The following is a 24,960-nucleotide window of genomic DNA, read 5'->3' as shown; positions in this document are numbered from 1 at the left end:
GGCTAGAGTCACTGTGCGTGATTCTGTTACTCCACCGCCAACAGAGCTGGGGCTTGCTCCTTGTTTCTGCCGGCTCAGGTGCAGAAGACAAAGGCAGATGTTCTGTTTCTGTGCTTTTCTCATCACGTTTGTTGGCACTAGTACCCCGACAAGTGAGAGCCCTCCTAGAGTTTATTTTCAGTGTGGACTTGTGGGAAATGTAGAACTAAGATCTTTCCTTTGTGTTTCTGATTGGAGAACATCCTGCAATTAGGAAAGCAGACAGAATTCTACCAGGTCCAAGTTATAAACATTCTGACTGCCCATCACAACACAGGAGATTGTGTGGTAAATTATGGATGATCTACACAAGGGGACAGTATGGAGTAACTACAGCAATGATGTTGTCGGTATTTTTTTTTTTTTAACATAGATTCTGTGACTATGTTAAGTGAAAACAGATCATATAATAGTACAGTTTAAATCATACAACCTCATTTTTGTAAAAAAGATCTCTAAAATAAATACAATCTTGAAAAAGCAGTCTGGGATGTATTAAACACTAAAATATTAAACTGAATATCTCAAGGAAATGGATGATTTTGGTTTCCTTTTAACACCTTTTTGCTTTTTCTTAATCCTTTTAAACAAGCCTACAGACCTTTTATTATCATAAAAAACAATAATGGTAATTGTAGGGAGAAAAAGAATGGATTGGGGCAGAGCTGAAATAAATTATGTGAGTATAGATGAGTCTGAGTGAATTTTGGGGCTTAAAAAACAGAACCTTGAGATTTTGCAAGCATTACCATTTTTTACAAGGTGAAATGGACTTTTGAATTAACTGAAACAAGTTAGATGCCTGCATGGTCCTTGCCGGACTGGAGCCAGTGATTGTTTCCCAGATGATGTTTAGGCAGAGCATACATTAAGCTAGTGTGACATTATACTCAAAGAATGTGGCCTTTTGCATTTGTTCTTGGCTGATACATAGCTAAAAGTGTTCATCACTCAGTTGTGTCCGACTCTTTGTGACCCTGTGGACTGTAGCCTGCCAGGCTTCTCTGTCCATGGGATTCTCCAGGGAGGAGTACTGGAGTGGGTTGCCGTTTCCTTCTCCGATATATACTTAAAACATGTATAAAATTGCTAAAAGAAGTTAAGTTATATTTTTGTGTGTCATAAGGATGCAAGTAGGGAAACATATAGAGATGACTGTCCTTGTGAACTAAAGGTCAAAACCAGGACAAAGAGCTTAAGATAGCATCACCACTAGCCAAGAAGAGTCTCTCTTTGTCTCTGTCTGTCTCCCTGTCTCTGTCTTTCTCTCTCTGTCTCTCTAGGCTCTGAAGCCAGTACGCATCTTCTACCCTTCAGTTATCAACAGTGTTTAGAGCAATGATCTTAAAGCATGGAACAATCTTTAGTCAGGAAATAAAGGTCAGATACATTTATCATTGTATGTGTAGCAAAATAGACAACAAAGAAAAATAGTCTTGAAAATATGCCAGCAAGAGTTGAAACTAGTTTTCCATTTAGTCAGTAATTCATGAGAACACTTTGAAATTGAACCATATAAAGGTGCCATTTTTGTGGGTTCAAAAAAGGGTGAAACAGTAGCAGTTTCATGGGATTTAACATATGGAGTTGTTCTGATTAATTGACTTTTTTTTCCTTTAGTTTTTCCAGACCAAATTGTCATTGTTAGACTTTTCATTGAAGAATGGCAATTGGTTTCAAAAGCATTGTTTTCATTTTAACACAATTTTTTTAGTGTCTGGTTCTAACATATTTTTAGGACTTTGTCATTATCCGTAAATAAGCGTGGATCTCCTTAAAGAGAAGGCTCACATATGAATCATATTCTTTCTTCCCACAGGATTTACATGATACCTGACAGGCTGGCTATTTGCCATGAACCACCTTTTACACTGGAGAAGGCAATAGCACCCCACTCCCACACTCTTGCCTGGAGAATCCCATGGACGGAGCAGCCTGGTGGGCCGCAGTCCATGGGGTTGCTAAGAGTCAGACAAGACTCAGCGACTTCACTTTCACTTTCATGCATTGGAGAAGGAAATGGCAACCCACTCCAGTGTTCTTGCCTGGAGAATCCCAGGGACAGGGGAGCCTCGTGCGCTGCTGTCTATGTGGTCGCACAGAGTCAGACACGTCTGAAGCGACTTAGCAGCAGCAGCAGCAGCTTTTACACATAGCTTAGGAAAATGCTGGTGGCAATGAAAGAGGATGGTGATAACTCAGGTGGAATGAATTGTCAAATTGTCCTAGGAAGGTTAACCATGTTTTCTGCTGCTTTGTTTGTAAGGCCACCTGGACGTCGTGGCGTTGCTCGTTAACCATGGTGCAGAAGTGACATGTAAGGACAAGAAGGGCTATACGCCCCTGCACGCCGCAGCCTCCAACGGACAGATCAATGTTGTCAAGCATCTTCTGAATCTGGGGGTGGAGGTGAGCTATGATTCAGGCATCGTCCCACGGTACATTTGTGGGTTTTCTGTTGTTCTGAAATCCTGTTTGCCTTTTAATTCAAGAGGGGGAAAACCCCTCATTTCTTAGCATCCTGTTTTTTTTAGTTTACATGGGCAACTGATGAAGGGCAATCGGGGCATATGCTAAGTAGTAGAAAACGAGAAACAGACCAACTTTCTATATCAACATAGATAGAGAAATATTTAAGCATATATGATATATGATAAATATTGACCAGTCATTTTTAAAAGACTGGCTAGGGTTCCTCATCCCACCTTTAGAACCTTCTAAATTGAAGCTTCCAAGCAGAAATGAATGAATAAATGGCAGGGACAAACACGCTGAGTTGGAGAAGTTGACTTGACCCTAATCTCCTCGGGTAGCAGGGCAGGAGCAGTGGCGAGGTTGTCCTGGAGGAAAGGAAAACTAAGTTGTCGTACTGAGATGGTGATGGTGAGACACAGGAGTCATGGCTGTCTGGGGAAAGCAGGAGAGAGGTAGGGGTTAAATACACGGCCCAAACACCAGAACTTGGCCTTGAGAGGGGTCAGACAGCAGAGCCAAACCTGAGGGTTCTGAGTTCAGGCCCCACGGCAGCTCTCTGAGCAGCCCCCAACCTTCCCTCTTCTGTTCACCATTGAGTTTCAAGCTCTTTTCTTTTTTTTTTTTTTAATTTTATTTTATTTTTAAACTTTACAATATTGTATTAGTTTTGCCAAATATCGAAATGAATCCGCCACAGGTATACGGCATTTTGAGACAGGTTTGCATTTCATTTTACCCTTTACCTAGCTGAGAAATATCTTCCCACAAGTTAAAGCCTGGTCATTCTCATGTTTTGCTGATCTTTATCTCCAGGCTAAAGCCTTCCTGGGATGACCACCCTGGGGCAAGAGTAAGCTCTGAATAATCACGCTGACAGAAGGATATTTCCTTTCTCCAGCACAGCTAGTAGGCTTTTGGTGGGAAATGGGAGTATATTGGCTCCAGTGATTTTCATCACCCATATTGGGCTCATTTGCAGATCGATGAAATCAACGTGTATGGAAACACAGCTCTCCACTTGGCCTGCTACAATGGGCAGGATGCTGTAGTCAACGAGCTGACCGACTACGGTGCTAATGTGAACCAGCCCAACAACAGCGGGTTCACCCCGTTGCATTTTGCTGCTGCCTCCACACACGGTGCTCTGTGTCTTGAACTATTAGTAAACAACGGGGCGGATGTTAACATCCAGGTAGGACTCACTCAGTCTTCTTCCTTCAGTGTTAAATACCTTTGCATTGAGCCTCTGAGCAAAAGCACCTGCTGTCAATTACAAGGAGTAAATTATAACTGCGAGCATCCTGACTCTCACAGCCTTATCCTGTCCTGGCACACGGTGGAAACTTATGCAGCAGTGGTGGTGCCAGTGCCGTGGTGCCACGGCACTGACTCTAGTTATGTGACCTTTGTTGCTTAGTGAATTTACCAGAGTAAACACTGGGTCTCAGGCATGTTGACTTGGCCCAGATTCTAATACTGAAGTGAATGTTGAGCTGATAGAGCAGAGCTGCTGAGAATGAAAAGGAAGCCTAACCTAATGATATCAGTTATGTTCCCAACCCATGTGACCCTCCAAGAAGTTTCACAAATGCCTTTCTGGAGTACACTCCAGATAGTAGCTGCCATTATGTGATACTAATCTGATTTTAATGGTAATTCCTTTACTCAGCAAACTGACTGATGACTACCTAGTGTCCTCTGTTTGATACTGGGTGTATACTCCAAGGTGCCCTTAAGGAATTTACAGTATGGCAAGGAGATAATGTACTCAGATAATCATGAGGCAAGACAGAATGCCATGAGTGACGTGAGGGATTAATAAAATGCTGCAAACCATAAGAAGGAAGTGTTGACTTGCTTTTTGCTTGGACATTACAACTGGAGATTGCTGTTGAGCTGAAGATTGATATCAGTTGAGATGAAGAGAGATAGAGTTTGAGGGAGGATGTTCCATATGGAAAGAATGGCATTAGCAAAGGGTTTGAGAGGTGTCAGTAGGTAAACTTTAGATAACTGTTAGTTCACTCACTCTAACAGATAACCAAGAGGAACATCTGTAGGCAGCCTTCACGATCCAGGTTACATCACTTGGATGCATTCAGATTGTAGCAGAGTATCCTGACTTATCCCAAGTGACCTTGTTCTCATCCTCAGCTCTCCTTCTCCCAAACACACAGGAATTCTAAATCAAAGACCCAGTGTATTCTGTCTCTGCTTTTGAAAAATTGTAATTTCCAAGATTTAATTTCAAGAATATTGGATCATTTTATTTTAATGACCTTCTCTATTCACTATTAAAATCCTTTTATGTTTTTTCATTTAATTTATAATAGTGGGGAAATATGAGACAAATTTTCAGAATAGTAGTTTATTGTGATTGAGCAGACTGCAAATCATATGAAAGAAAGGAGTTAGGAACAAGCCAAAATGTGACCTGACCAAGAATGAGCACTTATCTACTGGCCAAGGAGTTTGGGTTTCTATAGGCTATGGAAGCCACTAGTCATTGCGGAGGTCACATGATCAGAACTGAAGCTTAGGAACAGTAATCTGGCCACAGAACACTAGAGACAGAAAACATAAAATGAAAAATGTGTATATATATATATGTTTATATGACTACATATAGATTTTAAACTTTTATATAACAGAACAACAACAAAAAAGAAGCAAAAACCTTAACATAAAGTTAAAAGGGGAACAACTCAGAAATTTTTCTGCAATATACATGATAAGAAAGATTTAACATATTTAATATATAAGAACTCATAAAAATCAAAAAGAAAACATCTGACAATCTGCTAGAAAATATGGACAAAGGCAGATCACGAAAGAGAGGATACAGTATCCATTAAATTTATGAAAAAATGTTCAGTATCACCAGTCACCAGAGAAATGCAAACTAATACTTTTATAATCAGTTCAGTTCAGTTCAGTCACTCAGTCGTGTCCGACTCTTTGTGACCCCATGAATCGCAGCACTCCAGGCCTCCCTGTCTATCACCAACTCCCGGAGTTCACTCAGACTCAGGTCCATCGAGTCAGTGATGCCATCCAGCCATCTCATCCTCTGGCATCCCCTTCTCCTCCTGCCCCCAATCCCTCCCAGCATCAGAGTCTTTTCCAATGAGTCAACTCTTCGCATGAGGTGGCCAAAGTATTGGAGTCTCAGCTTTAGCATCAGTCCTTCCAAAGAACACCCAGGACTGATCTCCTTTCGAATGGACTGGTTGGATCTCCTTGCAGTCCAAGGGACTCTCAAAGAGTCTTCTCCAACACCACAGTTCAAAAGCATCAATTCTTCGGTGCTCAGCTTTCTTCACAGTCCAACTTTCACATTCATACATGACCACTGGAAAAACCATAGCCTTGACTTGATGGACCTTTGTTGGCAAAGTAATGTCTCTGCTTTTTAATATGCTATCTAGGTTGGTCATAACTTTTATAATACTAGTACATTAATATTTGCCTTTAAAATTGGCAATGTAATCAATGAAATATTAAAATGTAAGATCATTAAGTAAGTATGATCAGTTTTTGAATTTCAGAAAGTGTGCATCTATGTATGTGCATAGGAAGAGAGTAATATCTGAAATACATATCAATATCCTAGCAACAGTTATCACTCCAAAATTATGATTTGGGTTTTTTAGTTCCTTTTCAATATAATTGTTTTAATCATATTGTGATGCAATGAGCATGTGTTATTTTCATATCCAAAAGAATAAAAAGCTATTTTCATTAAAAAAAAAAAAATTCAGATATAGTGGACCTGGGGAGGTGACAAGTAGAGGATAACTGGAAGTCAATAGAACAGGCCTAGATAAAAGGATAAGAGGTAATAAGGACAGGGAATGGGCACAGTCAACAAAGGGAGAGGATTTGCAGAGAGGAAATCAATGGGATTTGGTTGGACAGGAGATGGAAGAGAATTGAAATCTGGCTAAGGAGAGGTAGGTAGTACAGCATAATGATTCAGTGTCCAGTTCTGGGGCGAGACTGCCTAGAATCTCACCCTGGTCTTGACTTTTAGTAAATATATAGTCATAAACAACTTCTCTGTGCATCTCAGTTTATCTGTAAAATTAGGGAAACAATAGTATCTTCTAAATGGAACCGTTGTGAGGATTAAAGTTATCTCACATAAATTACTTGGAACAATGCTGGCCATATAGGAAGTACTCCATAAATGTTTTTTAAATTTATTTATTTTTAACTGGAGGATAATTGCTTTACAATATTGTATTGGTTTCTGCCATATATCAACATGAATCAGCCACAGGTATACATATATCCCCTCCCTCTCATAAATGATTATTGTTATTAAGAAGGATGTCAGGAGAAAGAGGAGGCGTAGGAGGTAAAACTAGTGAGTTTAGTTCTTGAGAAGCTGATATTGAGCCTTTGATACAGCCAGTACAAGAAAACCAATAGTGGAGAGCAGTGGAGAACAGAAGAACATGCATAGGTTGCCTCATTCATGCAGAGGTGATTGACAGTGGAAACCGGGAGAAAATGCTGAGATCATCTAGGGAGAGAGTACCTCATAGCATGAGTAGAGAAGGGGATGCAGGTCTCTAGTAACTCTTTATTCTCAGGATCAGCTCTTTACTCTCAGGATCAGCAGGAGGAGGAAGAACTAAAGAAAGAGATGAAAAGAGAGAGAAGATAGGAGAAGGAAACAGGAGAAGTAGTGTCTTTGTGAAGCTAGAATGCAGATGGAAATGAAAAAGTAAACTAGATGAAAAGAATTTCAGAGTTCTAGATCTTGTAAAGGGGCTCCATCCAAGGTCCTATGTGGAGGTAAGATGAAGGTCTTTAGTGGCAACAAAGAGACCTGGGTGGGGGAAGGAGCCAACATGTGCGGTTAAAGTCCTAGAGGACGGTGGTGAGAAGACAGGAGGCAAAGAGGTGGCTCAACCACCAGTATCCCCAAGACTTGTGACACTTTTCTTGCCTTTCTGGTGCCTGAGGGACATACTGTGGATCCTCCAAAGGAAGGAATGTTATTGAAATTAAAGTATCTTCACCAGGCTCACTTAATTGATTCACAGGGTTATCTGATGCTCTCCATTGCCTCTGTAAAACATGCCAACTGATGTTTTCAGTGTGCCTGATACTGAAGCTGGAAGGCCACTTTCTGCCACACATACCTACTTCTCCCAGATAACTGGTTAGTGGCCAGTTCAGATTGGATAAGGGACTTCAACTAAGTATAGTACCTTAGTTTATGGCAGTCTTTTCTTCTCCTGCACAAAATGGACATGGAAACATAGCTACTTTAATAGTTATTTTTTCCTGTAGACTGCTAATTATCAATAGAGTTTAAGAGGCACCATTAAAAAAAGAAAAGTCTTAGACTTGTGTTTATGTATTATCTAATCTGTGTAAATGGGATTTTGAATCAAATCTAGCCTTCTCCCTCAGCCTCCCTTCATCTTCTCTATCTACATATGAATTCTCTTGACTCTTTATTAGTTATCCCAGATTCTCTCTGGATGCATGGATCGTCTAATGTTTCCATGGAGCCGTTCAGTCTGAGTGGAGGTTGTTATCTCTCTGCACCACATTGCCCTTGGATTTTGAAAGTGTTTGTAGATTGCAAGACAATTTGTATTTGTTTAGATTTGTCAAAGTTCGAAGAAAATAGCATATTGAAGTGTAGCCAATTCCTATTCACATGTTCACTTTGTTTTCCTCTGTCCTCCCAAAATACTAAGAGTGTCATCTTGATGAGAAATTTCAAGATGATGGAGATGAGAGAAAGGCTGTGTGTCTGACATGCATTTTAAAGCCCCTCATTTTGCTTAAATTGACCATGGCCCTGTCTTTGATTTAGAATATAGTGATGTCAGAGAGCTTAATTATTATAAAATAATAGAGACACAATACTTTATACAATAAACTGTTGACAGTTTACTTGTTTTTTGCAAATAGGAAGAACATGAGGAAATATGAAATAATTTCTCTTCTCTAGTAGAGACCACGTTGTTATTTCTGTAGCATCTCAAGGCTCTTCTTGGAAGCTTTCAAACTAAGCTTTAAAGAAGATAGTTACATATGGCTACACTGGATATGACTTAGAAAGATAGGTTCAGAAATCACCATTGCCAGGTTGCCTACCTTCTGGTCACTAACATTCCACCTGCCTATGGTCTCAATTCTTTTCTGCCCATGGGCCCTTAGATCACTTAACTTAAAGCCCATCACAGTTTTCTAAAGTATACCAGCTCTCTTCTTTCTGTGTACCAGGACCAAATTTTATTCTATAATTGCATTGCAGAGGTTGAAGATGAAATTGAAATAAGCAAGAGTAAGTACTAAGAGCGACATGTCCTTTGGAACTTGGGAGAGGAAGTGAGCAAAGCAGGGAGGTGAAGGTCTGAGGTAACCACGTACCATCTCCCACTTTGGAACCATTAAAAACTTGACTGTACATAGTTTTTTGCAAACCAAGGTATTAGATTGCTCTTCCATTGAGTTAGGAAGCCCTTTTCTGACTATATCTGATGCCCCCTCCTCCAGCTGACCTTAGCATTATCCTGTTGAACAGGAGTCCCCAACCTCTGGGTCTAATCCCTGATGATCTGAGGTGGAGCTGATGTAATAATCATAGAAATAAAGTGCACAATAAATTTAATGTGCTTGAATTGTCCCAAAATCTTTCCCACCCCCACCCCGGTCCCTAGAAAAATTGTCTTCCATGAAATCGGTCCCTGGTGCCAAAAAGGTTGGGAACCGCAGCTGTAAAGGCTTTATTGTCCTCCACTGAGCTGCATGACAACAGGGGTACTGTGCATGGAGAACACAGTGCCTTCAGGTTCCTGGGGAGTAGCTGTGTATTTAAGTTTGGAGAAGGTTTGAGGGAGGATGAAGAAAGAAGGCAGGGTTTCCCAGGTGGCTGGTAGGAAGGAGTCCGCCTGCCAGTATAGGGGCCACAGGAGACATAGGTTCGATCTCTGGGTTGGGAACATCCCCTGGAGGATGAAATGGCAACCCACTCCAGTATCATTGCCTGGAGAGTCCTACGGACAGGGGAGGCTGCAATTCATGGAGTCTCAAAGAGTCAGACATAACTGAGCACACAAAGAAAGAAGGCATTAGAAGTGGAAGGAAAAAATGAATGGATTTCTGAGGATATTGGTCAAGAAAATTGAAATGCTCCGTTTAGTTCAAGGATTAATCTTTCTTGGATGATGGTGAATACTGCCCTGAAAGAGTACTGGTATTTGTCATAAAATATTCTTAGTCCTCATTGGTTTTGCTTCATGACCCATGGCAGAACCATAAGTCAAGTCAATAGGAGAGTCTCTTACTCCAAGTAACAAAATTTTCCATGCCCTAAATCTGGTAGGGAAATGCACCTAGAATTTTTAAGGAGACTAGAAATGAAGAAATATTTTTCTAAAAGCAAAGCTTAGAATAAGTGGGAGAATTGAACATTCCTTCTCCTTTGAGAATTCAAGGAATGTTTTATATCTGTCTGAAGTTCTAGTACCAGCAGCAGCAAAGAAAAACCCACCACCCCCACCCGTGTGTGAAAAATTTCTCAGGCAGATAGTGAAACTCAGTAGGATTTCTAGTCTCAACCTGAATATTCTTAATTCTAACTTGTAAAAGCTAAATAAAAAGTACTCGTGTTTTGACCTTCATTGGTTTTCAATGACTTTTTGAAATGACTTCCTTTTCTACCTATAGCATATAAACAAAGCTGCCCCACAATGACTGCTATGACACTCCTAATGCCCAATCTCTTGCCACCCATCTCTCTCTCTCTCTCTCTATGAGAAAAAAAAGAATCAGCTAAGAACTGGCCTTAGTAATAGATGAGCTCAGGCAAAGATCTTCAAGAATAGATCTGAAGCAAACATCACCGTTGACCGTATTGCCATCGTTTTTATTTTACCTAAAATGGGCATCTCTGTTTGCTCCTTTACCAAAGGCACAATCACTCCAAGGGAAAAAGGGTATGGTGTTTACTATCTCTGTAATGGGGAAAGCTTTATAAACTGTACTCCCTAGAAACCAGTGACTCCTGCTTTGGCTCTCTGACTACAATTTAGTAACCTCCAGGTTGGTGGTTACTCTAGCCTTTAAACTCTTTTCTAGGCATGGAAAACTCTTGTTTAAATATTGATAAAGGTATTATCTAAACACTGAAGTATTTATAGCTTTATGTATATTTAACTAAATGCTAATTAGTTATAGTTTCATCTTAAATTTAGAAAATACTGGAGCAAAATTTAAAGAAATAGCACCACCTAGGGACAAATGAATGTCAACTCTACAATTACTGTTTTCTCTCTCCTTAAGGGTCTTGGACTGTCATCACTTTTTTGTTGGAGGGAAATATGTCTTAAATCCTCATTCCTAAGTGGTTCCCAGACTTTTGAGTCTTTTGAATTGTCTGCATTTCTCCCAGCCAAGATGCAGACTCGGTAACCAGATAGCTTTTAGGAGTTCTCCTCCATTGTATATTTTGTGGTTGGTGATGGCATCGTATTCTTATTTTTCAGTTAGTGCTCCTTTCCCCCAAAAATATTATTTCAGTAAAGTCTCAAGTTTGTTTCCATCTTTCTTTACTTTCCAAATCTTCTCAATTCAGGCTATAATCATACAAGATTAAGATAGAGAAAAGATCCTAATATTTCTATTTTTTCCCCATCAACCTGAGGATCTTTCACTATAATGATTATTTATTTCACTCAATATGCAGTTACCAAAAGACTTGGGGTTCCCTGGGGTCTCAGTTGATAAAGAATCTGCCTGCAATGCAGGAGACTGCCTGCAATATAGGAGACGTGGGTTCAATCCCTGGGTTGGGAAGATCCCCTGGAGAAGGAAACGGCAACACCCACCCTACCCCACCCGCTGCCCCATATTCTTGCCTGAAAAATCCCATGGACAGAGGAGCCAGGCAGGGCTGCAATCCATGGGGTTGCCAAGAGTCAGACACAACTGAGCACAGTGTTCCGAAAGAGTCGGACATGACTTAGTGACTACACAACAGCAACAGCAACTTTGACTAACTTCCCTTGGCACAGATTATACATAGCTCCTCTTAAGTCTAAGGAATAGACTTATGGGATATATAATAAAAATTATTCTGTTCAACCTTGTGGTTTTATAAGATATTCCAGTCCACAGTCAAAAGCAGCTGCTCCTAAACTTTAGCGTGCTGTGAAATTTAGAAATGAAATCAATTCTGGTTCTGTAGATCTGAGCTAGGACACAGGATTCACATTCCTACCAAGAACCCTGAATGATTCAGATGCATGTAGTCTGTAGTTCACTATGAGAAATATTTAAGTGATTATTTGCTTTCCATTGTAGCATTTTTTAAAGAATCATTTTGAAACACAAGTATATGAGTTTCATCACAAAAATGAACTTGTGCTTTTAAAATCTTGTATTTTAACCCCAGGATTAAGAAAACATTTCTTCTGAGACTTAGAAAAATAACAGTTACATAAATTTCATTTTGGTTTTAAAAATAATATCTGAATCAAAGAATACATAATATATTCTCTCAGTTGGGGGTTCAGTTCAGTTCAATTCAGTCACTCAGTTGTGTCCAACTCTTTGAGACCCCATGAATCGCAGCACGCCAGGCCTCCCTGTCCATCACCAACCCCCGGAGTTCACTGAGACTCAGGTCCATCGAGTCAGTGATGCCATCCAGCCATCTCATCCTCTGTCGTCCCCTTCTCCTCCTGCCCCCAATCTCTCCCAGCATCAGAGTCTTTTCCAGTGAGTCAACTCTTCGCATGAGGTAGCCAAAGTACTGGAGTTTCAGCTTTAGCAGCAGTCCTTCCAAAGAAATCCCAGGGCTGATCTCCTTCAGAATGGACTGGTTGGATCTCCTCACAGTCCAAGGGACTCTCAAAAGTCTTCTCCAACACCACAGTTCAAAAGCATCAGTTCTTTGGCGCTCAGCCTTCTTCACAGTCCAACTCTCACATCCATACATGACCACAGGAAAAACCATAGCCTTGACTAGACGAACCTTTGTTGGCAAAGTAATGTCTCTGCTTTTGAATATGCTGTCTAGGTTAGTCATAACTTTCCTTCCAAGGAGTAAGCGTCTTTTAATTTCATGGCTGCAGTCACCATCTGCAGTGATTTTGGAGCCCCAAAAATAAAGTCTGACACTGTTTCCCCATCTATTTCCCATGAAGTGATGGGACCGGATGCCATGATCTTCGTTTTCTGAATGTTGAGCTTTAAGCCAACTTTTTCACTCTCCACTTTCACTTTCATCAAGAGGCTTTTGAGTTCCTCTTCACTTTCTGCCATAAGGGTGGTGTCATCTGCATATCTGAGGTTACTGATATTTCTCCCCGCAATCTTGATTCCAGCTTGTGTTTCTTCCAGTCCAGCATTTCTCAAAATGTACTCTGCATATAAGTTAAATAAGCAGGGTGACAATATACAGCCTTGACATACTCCTTTTCCTATTTGGAACCAGTCTGTTGTTCCGTATCCAGTTCTAACTGTTGCTTCCTGACCTGCATATAAATTTCTCAAGAGGCAGTTGTGGGTACTTTATGTCTAAAGTAATAGTAATGTTTTTGTGGGTATTACTGTTTTTAGAAAATTCTGTAAACAACTAATACTTAATTAAAAGTGTAGAACTTTGGTATTTGGTGCAGTGCTGACTAGTGGGTAGATTCTGTACATTTTCCATGTTTTAGCTTAACCTATGTCAGAGAATGCCGTCATAACTTGAGTGATAAAGAAGTGATGTATAAATTCAGCACATTTCCAGCTGATCATTAAATCTTAATCCTATGATTCCTAATGAGTTAAGTGGAGTAAATGTTTCTTTTTTGTGATAATAAAAAAAAGTGTTCCCCCCTCCCCCCCAGCCCCGTGGAATTAAAATGTAGATAATGGTGGAGGATTGCAGGTCAGTTTTGAAAATTGCAATGATTTATAGCAGTTTAGTCATCTTTAGGCCAAAGAGGACCAAACAAGTTAATACATCATTTGTCTTTTCTTAATTTACTACAGACAAAAGTTGAAAAACACTATAATAAACTATACTGGAAAAGATATGAAAAATATATATGTATATATATTTATAACTGAATCACTTTGATGAACACTAGAAACTAACACAACATTGTATATTAATTATACTTAAATTTTTTTAAAGTTGGAAAAAAAAAACTCCTTGGAGGAAACTTTTATTAGTAGATCACAGGAGATGAAAAAACATTTTGGGTGATTTCCTCAGTTTAAACCAGGGTAGTTTAAGAATTGTCAGTGTAACTAAAAATTCTGCAATTCTTCTCTAGAATAATTTCCATTTCTCTAGGCTTCTTTAAAATGTGATGTTATATAATGTAAACAATAAGAATCTAAGGCAATGGCACCCCACTCCAGTACTCTTGCCTGGAAAATCCCATGGACGGAGGAGCCTGGTAGGCTGCAGTCCATGGGGTCACTAAGAGTTGGACATGACTGAGCGGCTTCACTTTCACTTTCCACTTTCCTGCATTGGAGAAGGAAATGGCAACCCACTCCAGTGTTCTTGCCTGGAGAATCCCAGGGACAGGGAAGCCTGGTGGGCTTCTGTCTATGGGGTCGCACAAAGTCAGACACAACTGAAGTGACTTAGCATCATATAGCATAGAGAACTATATTCAATATCTTATAACAACATATAATGGAAATGAATCTGAAAAAGAACATATATACGTATACTGAATCACTTTGCTGAACACCTAAAACTAACACAACACTGTAAATGAACTATACTTAATTTTTTTTTAAAAAATGTGATGTTAGATAAAAACCTGCAATATCATATACACTCTATTGAAAACTGTGGAATGTTTCAGATTGATGTTACTTGCCCTTTGTTTTTTTCCCTCTCTCTCTCTCAATTTTTAGAGTAAAGATGGTAAAAGTCCGCTGCACATGACAGCTGTCCACGGAAGGTTCACACGGTCACAAACCCTCATTCAGAATGGTAAGAGAGATTCTGCTACAGTGTCGTCACTGAAACAGTTTCTTGGTGTGACTTGAGTTTGGCTGTCAGTTATTTGAATATGAAATACAATGCTCTGTTAGTGTTTATTAAGCTTGGGTTTATACTATCCTTTGATGAACTTGGCTAAAAGCTCCTTATCAGACAGGTCATCACCACCCAGCTTAGGAATAAGGACATAGAACCATGAGTTTCATAGTCAATTCCTAGTCAAAGAACATGTGAGTTTTGAAACTGGAAATTATATATAGGCTTAAGAGCCTGCATGTTTTACTCAGAAACTAGTAAAAATAAGTATCAAGCATTTTCTAGCAGCAAAGCTGAATTATTTTAAAATTTTCAAACCCACCATAGTTTCGTAAGTTAAAACTCACTAAGCTACTTGGGCAAAGGTAAGAAAAATGAGATGACTCAGCAGAAAAGCAGGTATAAAGGATGCATGATATATAAAGCATGATATAAAGGATGATAAAATCACAGGCTTGATTGAGACCTTGGAAAGTCAGAGAATCTAGTAATATTCCAGACTTACAATAAAGATGTGCTTGAACCACTGGGTTGTCTCTGCAGCCAAAATACTAGGGAGTGTCACTTTGCATCAAGGTTCATGTTACTATTAGAGGGTAATGGCCAGAATCTGGGAGTGCACTGACCTTGCTAGCACAACTTCTGTTATCTTAGCTAATCTTGAAGACATGTGGAAAAAACCCCAAACAGGTTTAGTTCAGATATTTGCCAACATTTCACATAAACTCAGCAGTTCCTAAACTATCTTTAGTTGACCCACATTTCTAGATCTCAAAACTCAGACATTAGTCAGTTTTTTAGACTTATCTTCCTGCCATCTGTAAGAATATTGGATGACATACACTTGAAGCATTAGTGGTATTATCAGGAAGATCCCCTGAAGGAGGACACGACAACCGACTCCAGTATTCTTGCCTGGAGAATCCCCATGGACAAAGGAACCTGGCGGGCTACAGTCCACAGGGTCTCGAAGAGTCAGACATGACTGAAGTGACTTAGCATGCACAAGGTATGTCCTAGGTACTGAAGTCATTTGACACTATGCAGAGAAATTATGCTGAGGAAGCAAAATATCTGCAGCAAAGCACAGGAAATTTATAAGCACTTCAGTGAAACTATAGAAGAAAAGCAATCCCAGCAAATTTCCAGTGAGCAAATGCAGGTAATTGGAAATTAACTGTACAACATGTATTAATTCTAGTTTGAAATGTGTGGTATGTATGCCTTTGACATTCACTTTACTGAAAAACCACTTTAATTGTTCTGTTTCTCTTGAAATCAAGGGAGGTGGGGAGGGACCCTGGCATCTCTCCTTTGCACACTTTCCTCATCCCACTCTTGTAGAAGGAAATGGTGGGCCACTTCAGTATTCTTGCATGGGAAATTGCATGGACATAAGAGCCTGGCAGGCTACAGTCAGTCCATGGGGTCGCGAAAGAGTTGGACACGACTTAGCAACTTTAGGGCTTCCCTGGTGGCTTTGATGGTAAAGTGTCTACCTGCAATGCGGGAGACCTGGGTTCGATCCCAGGGTTGGAAAGATCCCCTGGAGAAGGAAATGGCACCCCACTCCAGTACTTTTGCCTGGAAAACCCCTGGATGGAGGAGCCTGGTAGGCTACAGTCCATGGGGTCACGAAGAGTCAGACACGACTGAGCGACTTCACTTTCACTTAGCAACTTTAGCAACTAAACAGCAACGACTCATCCCACTATATTTCTCAATTGTTTTTCAGAAACAGTGCCCACTGCCTTAAAAATAAACAAAACCAGGGAGCTATTTGGTATCCAATTTGAAAATTTTAATGTGAATATAATCACTGGGCTTTAGCTTGATGGCATTAAAAAGCATTGTTCCCTGTTGAAGCAATTTCAAGCACTAGCGACCAGACCAGAGAAGGAGCAGCTTTTCACCTTGAAGCACTGCATTCCTACAGGTCCATCTCTGTGGGCCAGAACTGTGTCATGCTAGTGTGCTTAAAGCAGTCTTGGGGGCCCGCTGGCTGCTTTGATCTTTTCACAAACCAACCCTGTGAACTTAAATTTCCATGCCCTCTCTACTAGAATTCTTGCTAGACTTTTGAATGGGAATGAGACCTGAAAAAGACCCTATGTCTTGTCCTCTATGATCAAGGAGCTTGTCTCAGAGCCTATTCTTGGCTGGCCTGGCATCTTGCTTTGTGGGTTGAGTGGAGTCCAGGGTCCTAAAATACTGAAAATATAGTGGCTATAGTATATAACTTATTATATATAATGATAATGGTTGGGTGTTCTTCACATTGTGCCAGGCACTTGACTAAGCACTCCACATAAATCCTTCCAACCACCCCATGAGAAAGAGGTCGTGTTATCATCTCCATTTCAAACATGGAGAAACTGAGGCAGAGAGGTTGTCACTTCTGTTGGGATACCTGGCACATATGTTGAGGAACAGAGATTAGAACTCAGGAAGACTAACACTGGAGACTGAACTTTCAAACACTCATTTACAAATGTGTTATCTGGATGAACAATGACATGTTAAAAATTTTTTTAAAACTTGAATTCAGTTTAAGAGTTGCTTGTATTTGGCATTGAGTCATCCCTGTAAAATGGCACCACTCCAGTACTCTTGCCTGGAAAATCCCATGGACGGAGGAGCCTGGTGGGCTGCAGTCCATGGGGTCGCTAAGAGTCAGACACAACTGAGCGACTTCACTTTCACTTTTCACTTTCATGCCTTGGAGAAGGAAATGGCACCCCACTCCAGTACTCTTGCCTGGAAAATCCCATGGATCGAGGAGCCTGGTAGGCTGCACTCCATGGGGTTGTGAAGAGTTGGACACGACTGAGCGACTTCACTTTCAATTTTCACTTTCATGCATTGGAGAAGGAAATGGCAACCCACTCCAGTGTTCTTGCCTGGAGAATCCCAGGGACGGGGGAGCCTGGTGGGCTGCCGTATATGGGGTCTCACAGAGTTGGACACGACTGAAGCGACTTAGCAGCAGCAGCAGCAGCATCCCTGTAAAAGGATAATTTGGCATTCTCTTCTCTCAGCCAACAATTCTTTGCATTCGTTACACATGTGAGAACTGTGAGTTCTTCCATTTGACTTTTTTTTTCTTTTAATTTTATTTTATTTTTAAACTTTACATAATTGATTTAGTTTTGCCAACTATCAAAATGAATCTGCCACAGGTATACATGTGTTCCTCATCCTGAACCCTCCTCCCTCCTCCCTCCCCATACCATCCCATTTGACATTTTTTAAAACATGCCCTTAGGGACAAGAATAGGAAGCTCTTTCCTTTCCTCCTGTTTGTTGGTTTCCTTTTGGGAAAGGTCCAGAGACTCACAGTCCCAGGACCTGGTGTCCATCCTCCAGAGTGGATCCCTACATGGCAGGACCCTGAATGCCCATCCCCCATGGGGACATCACTTGGTCCTGAGACCTGCTGAGGGACATGCTTGGTGTTTGTTTTGTTAAATTGTTCTGATAATCTGGGCTTTTTGCAGCATTTCTCTGCTTCTCTGACTGCTCTCTAGTCAGGGCTATTAGTTCTTTATAATACCTTCCCCCCGCCCCCAATCATTCAGTTTTGGTAAGGTGATCGTTTTTAAAAACTCTTTTTTAAGTGAATAAACTAAGAGTGCCTCTGCTGTTCAGTCGCATTGTTTGTTATCTGAAGCTGTGTTGTCAGAACCAGAGAGGGAAAGAATTAAATGAAGACATAATCTGGTATCAGAAGGCATTTGATCCAGCCACTTGCACAAGCAGCTGCCTTAGATGCTGCTCAGCAGGTTACAAAAGTTCAAAATGATGCTTTTTTTTTTTTTTCATAGAAGCTTTAAAAATAAATAGAGTTTGAAAAGGAAGAGCCAAGGGATAGGTTAGGATGATTCATTGTGAGATTTTTGATATTTGGGCTCATAGCCCTTCCAAGGCAACTTAATAAGATGACTATTCTTGTTTGTGCAATGAAAAGCTAATTTCAGATGAATGCCTGGATAATGCTGCATAAATCATCTCTTCCTATATGCTCTGCCTGTGTCTAAACTCACAAATGTTTATTTTCCTCACTAATTATCAATGCTGGTTTACCAACATTAACTTGCAACTTTCAAATAAAGAGTAAAGATATTTGAATTCCAAGCAACTGTTAAAGATTTTCAAATGAAAATGGAAAGCTTTGGGAGTGACCATAAAATAGAAATTAATTCATCTAGAGGTCCTAAACATATTTCTGAATAACAAGTAGTCTATTTTCTACTAAATTATGATGTTTTCCAGAAGTATATTTTAAAGGACAATTTAAGATAATTACCCATATTTTTACAGTTTTAAATTAACTCATGAAATTATAGTGACAACAAAGAAACTTCATCAGCTCAAATCCCCTAGATCATCCTTTCCAGTATTTTTCACTCTTCTCTTTTCCTATCTTATTTTTGGAATATTTGAGGCTGATAAACATGGAGCCCCTAACACTTGGTTCAGAACATGAACAATGTAGTGTTTGTCCAGGACAAAGATTTCTTTGAGGTTCCACTCTTTGATCAGCTCCGTGGGTGGACCTTTTAGGCTGACCACTGTGGGCAGCTCTCACATGGGTACCTGTATCCTGGATTACTCTGAGGTATCCATGGAGACCAAGTGGCTGCCTGTCCCCAAGGCATAAAAATGATCTAAATTGGATGCTTCTAAATTTAAATTATTGCAAGCTATTTCTTGAGTCCCTAAAAGTTTGCAGTAGAGATCAAACCCGTCAATCCTAAAGGAAATCAACCCTGAATGTTCATTGGAAGGACTGATGCTGAATCTCCAGTACTTCATCTACCTGATTTGAAGAACTCATTGGAAAAAGCCCTGATGCTGGGAAAGACTGAAGGCAGGAGGAGAAGGGGACGACAGAGAATGAGATAGTTGGATGGCATCACCGACTTGATGGACATGGGTTTGAACAAGCTCTGGGAGTTGGTGATGGATAGGGAAGACTGGAGTGCTGCAGTTCATGAGGTCGCAGAGAGTCTGACATGACTGAGTGACTGAACTGAAAAGTTTGCAGTAACTAATTTTGTTTTATTATTTTTCTTGATTGTTGCCTGCCAGGCTCCTTTGTCCATGAAATTCTCCAGGCAAGAAAACTGAAGTGGGTTTCCATTTCCTTCTCCAATAAAATGAATACATGCTCACTATAGAATAAAATTAAATTATTAAAGAGATCCCCATCAATGTGTCTCCTTAATCCCACCCAATAATTTCTATTGACAATTTGATGAAACGTCCAGATTTTTTACGTGTATTTAAGAATGTAGATATGAAGATATGTAATTACTTTTATGAAAATGATAATAGTCTATATATTTGAGCAACTGGTTTTAAAAATCAATACTTTGCTGCAGAAACAAAGATATGAGGAAAGATCAGCATTTGTGTTCAAGCTGCCATTTATATTTCTCTGTCACAAAGTCAAAAAGGGATTACCATTTTATAAATAGCTATTAAGTTGCAAAATCCAAATGTGTACATTTATTGGCACATGCTGAAGTCTTGGCTGTGGAGTGAAATATCTTAAATCCTATATAAATGCATGTACTCATTGGAGTTCTTTTAAACATCTTCCCCTTCTACAAAGGCCACACATATTTGTAATTATTTCACTGTTAGGAGAGAATCTCATTTATTAACTCTGGTTTACCAACACACCTGACTAGAGAGAATATTGTTTGTTGGGAATAAATCTTAGGGGGTTGGTGGTCATAGTAGGATTCATTAGAGTGAAGGGCCATGCAGCTATTATTGTGAAGATTTTATAACAGTCGTATCATAAGAGAGAGTGTTGTGGCCTAGAAGTTAATGTTCTTTCCTTAGATCTGAAAAGACTGTCAACGGCTTCTTTTTGGTTCTCAAATATACTGGTAACGGGAGTACAAATGGGCACAGACTTTCTCAGAAGCAATTTCCCAGTGTCCATCAAGAGCCTGAAAAATACTCATACTTCCAATCCAGTAGTACTACTTCTGAAAATGCTGCTGGAGGAGATCATCTGAAATGTGGATAAAGTTATGTATAGTTATGTTCATTCCTGTGTTTTTCCTAGAGGCAAAATTGGGCATAGCCTAAATGCCTTGTAATTGGGGCCTTTCTAAGTAAATTCTCTAAATACTGATATCATGGAGATTTGCAGTTATTTTAATGAAACGAATTAATGACATGGGAAGTGTTTGTGATGTAATATTAAGGGGGAAGTCGGGATACAAAACTCTTTGTATTCTATGATCTTAACCATGGGAAATGTCTTCACACACAAATGCACATACACACAAACAACTGAAAGGAAAAATCCAGAATATTAATACTGATTACCTCAAAATAATCAGTGAATTTATAGATGACTTCGGTTTTATTTTTTGTATTTTATAGCATCTTCTAAATTTTCTACAATGAGAAAATTACTTTCTCAGTAATATTATTTAAAGTAAATGTTTAATATCTTTTTAGACCTAAGCCATTTATACAATATTTACATTTCTCAGGATTTTGAATTTCTTATTCTGGAATGTATAAATGTGTATGTGTAGTTTAGATACACAAACCAAACATTATAGTATTAGTATCTTAAAATGATATATTTTAGTTTTAAAACATCAGCTTAGTTTAGTTCAATATAATTGATAATGAGGTAAAGCTGAAGATTTGACCTACTCTAAAACACCTGATATCTAAGAGCATGAACTGATAATTCAATAACTTAATTGCTTTCCAAAATGATGCAGAGATTTGTTTATGAGCAAGATAGTCAGGAAATAAAATCTTAGACTAATTTATATTTGGTGCCCCAATATCTTAGGTACTTTCTTTTATTAAAAGCAGAAATGCACCTGGTCTTCCATAAGCAAGAGTACACATGGTGTTTTTTCTCCTTGGTGTGCTCCCTGTCCTTTACTCCCTCCCCTTTTCCTTTAGCTTTCTTCAGGCCCTTCCTGTATGATTGGGTTATAAATTTTACATACTGTAAAAGCTCATCATTGTAAAGTGTGCAATTCAGTGGATTTCAGTATCTTCATATGGCTTTACAATCATCGCCATTATCTAATTCCAGAACATTCTCATCATCTGCCCCCAAGAACCTCATCCTATTTAGCAGTCACTCCCCATTCCTCCCTCTCCTTAATTCCTCCTTATTCCTTGATTTTCAGAGGCTCTTAAAATACTTGAAAGTTTACTCAATTATCAGTAATGCATATAGCAAATATTTTCACATGTGTCAGTTTCTATATTGCTAGGATGTGGGGAAAACTTTTAAAACCACAATGCAAAATCTAAATACAATAAAAGAAATTATAAAACAAATTTCTTCAGGGTAAACCACCAAAGACAAAGAAAATCTAGGACAAAAATATTTGTAACAAGCCTGGCATGCTGTGATTCATGGGGTCTCAAAGAGTCGGACATGACTGAGTAGCTGAACTGAATTGAATTACTGCCAAGTGGGTAATCTCCCAACTCTTTTAAGAACCTTTAAAAATTAAGGAATAAAAAGATCATACACACACACACACACACACACTCTTAGAAAAATGGGCAAAAGTCATGAACAAATGGTTCATAGAAAAAGATAAACAAATGGCCCTTTAATATATGAAAAGATTCTCAACTTCCTTAACAAGAGAAATGTAAATAAAGACTACAATGTGAGAAACCAGTTTTCACTCATTACATGGAATATATTCAAAAGCTTGGCAAGACTGAAGAAAAAGAAACTCTTACACATTGCTCACATGAGTGCAAAGTTGTACAGCACCTAGAGAATGATATGTGGCAAAATCTAATAAAACCATATACTCATTTCTTTGACCTAGAAATCCCCTTTCTAATAATTTGTTCTGAAGATACACTCAACAAATACAAAACAATATTTGCATGAAGGTATTCACTGCAGCATTCCTAATAATAGCAAAATTATTTTTACTGCCTAAATATTCATCTATACCAGACTGGTTTACTTAACTAATACATCTATGCAATGAAAAACCAGTCATACAAAAATGAGAAAGATATCCAAAGAAGTGATCTCTAGGAATGAATTGCAGGGTACATTGTTAAGTGCGGGGGGAAAAAGGCATGGCATGAAAGAATCTGTTTATTTTTTACAAAGAGAAACACAGCATAAACGAAAACTAGTGAAAATGATTAATTACTATAGAATGTGGTTGAGGGTGAAGTGGAAGGGATAGAAATGAGGCTTTTTTAAAGTATAGACTTTTGAAACACATGTTTTAATGTATTAAATAAAGTTAAAGCCAGTAAAATATTTGAAGGCAAAATCAAATGAGTGCTAAGTCACTTCAGTCATGTCCAACTCTGTAATACTATGAACGTTAGCCTGCCCAACCTCTCTGTCCATGGGATTCTCCAGGCAAGAATACTGGAGTGGATTGCCATGCCCTTCTCCAGGGGATCTTCCCGACCCAGGGATTGAACCCACGTTTCTTATGTCTCCTGCATAGACAAACAGTGTCTTTAACACTAGCACCACCTGGGAAGCCCACAATCAAATGAGGCTGTGTATCAAATTGATAATATAAGCACACAGAATAAAGAATGCAGATAACTTTTGAACAGAGTGCTCCCTGTTTATGCTGAAATCATTATGGGAAACTTTGTTGGGAAAGTGGATATTTGCACAATTTGGAAGTATCACCCACAAATTCTTTGCTAATTGTAAAAAGGGAAAAGGCATTTTGTAGTGGAGAGTGCAGGAAGGCATCACCTTAGCCAAGTAATCAAGCCTCTTTTTAAAATTGTGGTAAAATACATTTAACATTAAATTTACCATTTAAACTATTTTTAAGCATATGGTACTGTGGCATTAAGTACATTCACGTAGTTGTGCAGCCATAACCACTATCCATTTGCAGAACTGTTTCATCTTCCCGAACTGATGGTCTGTACCCATTGTAAGTAATCAACACTTGTATCATCCAGTGACGGACTGGCTTGATCTTATATGTGTGCTGTGGAGATGGGATGGGAAGTGCATTTCAACTTTGGGATATTCTTGCCAAAATATTTAGCCTGAATCTAATAATGAGGAAATAACCAGACAATACCAGAATGCACTATATCATATATGACTCCTGGCTTAGTCTCCAAAAATATCAATAACTTGAGAGATACCTACATACCTACATAGAAGGCAGGAAGATTTTCTAAATGATAAGAATCTAAAGAGACATGACAACTAAATGCTGTCAGACTCTTTGATTGAATCCTGGATTAAAAAAAAAAACAATTATAAAGCACATTTTCAGGGACAATTAGAATACGCACTGTATATTACACAAAATTATGGTATCTGTTAAATTTCTTGGGTATGATGGTATTGTAGTTATACGGGAGACTGTTCTTAGAGGTGAAATCCATGATGTCTTAACTTATTTCTAAATGGTTCTTCAAATAAATTAATGGACTAATTGTATTTCATTTATTATATATTATATATCTTTTCACATATATGAAAAGGGGAGAGAAAGAAAGAGACATAGTAAAATAAGAATTTGGGGAAAAGGAGGCAATATACAATAAAATAAAATGGAACTATTATTAAAAGAACTGTAGGTAATTAATGTGATAGTTTTGATAAATATGGATACTTTCAGTTTATAGTTTATGCTTTTACTCATTTTACTCATCATATTTTAAACTAGATAATCAAACTACATACATCTTTTCTTGAACTCTATTCCTTTGGTTCTTATGCTGTAACATAAGGTTTATATAGGTCTTTAGTTCGGCAAGTAAAATTAAAATTGAATATGTCTTCAGAGATACATTTTGTGGCATTTGGTTACATTGTTTATTTAGAGAGGGAATCTAGTTGTAAGATTTTAGATTCTTAAATAAGACAACGTGGAAAGGTTTTTAAAAAGCATTTCTAATAGACTTCCTTCCATGCAGATTTAATAATACTACAACTTCAGATGGTAACTTGTTCCCTTAAAAAGCATTCTTGTTCTTGAGAGCAGAGATGCACAGAATAGAAATGAAATCAACATTTGGTCACTGTGAGTATATTATCTGAGTCAACATGAATCCTTACGTTATTCTGTATTAAAATGTCTCTTTCAGGAGGTGAAATTGACTGTGTGGATAAGGATGGGAACACTCCTCTTCATGTGGCTGCAAGATACGGTCATGAGCTTTTGATTAACACCTTAATAACCAGTGGAGCTGACACAGCCAAGTAGGTTACAGCAAAAATACAGTGGATTAATTGCCACATGTGGGAGTACTGCCAAAGGGGTTCTGCCGTGCTGTGGATAGATCCTATTTGTCCAAATTAAGGTAGATCTGCAACATTATGCTAAACACAAATTAAATTAGAACTAAATTAAGTGATTTTTAATGACAGTTGCAAGGAAGAACCAATTTTATTTTTC

General features: G+C 38.8%; 1 protein-coding gene across 10 annotated transcripts in view; it reads left to right on the top strand.

Moving 5' to 3' along the window:
• Positions 1-24,960, top strand: part of ANKRD44 (ankyrin repeat domain 44) — a 310,935-nt gene that overhangs the window by 192,408 nt on the left and 93,567 nt on the right. For all 10 annotated transcript variants that reach the window (XM_061380553.1, XM_061380516.1, XM_061380505.1 and 7 more), the window contains 4 exons: positions 2,306-2,448; positions 3,494-3,706; positions 14,413-14,491; positions 24,650-24,764. In XM_061380553.1, coding sequence (XP_061236537.1) covers positions 2,306-2,448; positions 3,494-3,706; positions 14,413-14,491; positions 24,650-24,764 — 550 coding nt within the window. The remainder of the gene's footprint in view (positions 1-2,305; positions 2,449-3,493; positions 3,707-14,412; positions 14,492-24,649; positions 24,765-24,960) is intronic.

The sequence above is a fragment of the Bos javanicus genome, chromosome 2, assembly GCF_032452875.1.
Source record: "Bos javanicus breed banteng chromosome 2, ARS-OSU_banteng_1.0, whole genome shotgun sequence".
NCBI lineage: Eukaryota > Metazoa > Chordata > Mammalia > Artiodactyla > Bovidae > Bos > Bos javanicus.
This window is presented reverse-complemented; position numbering and strand designations above follow the sequence as displayed.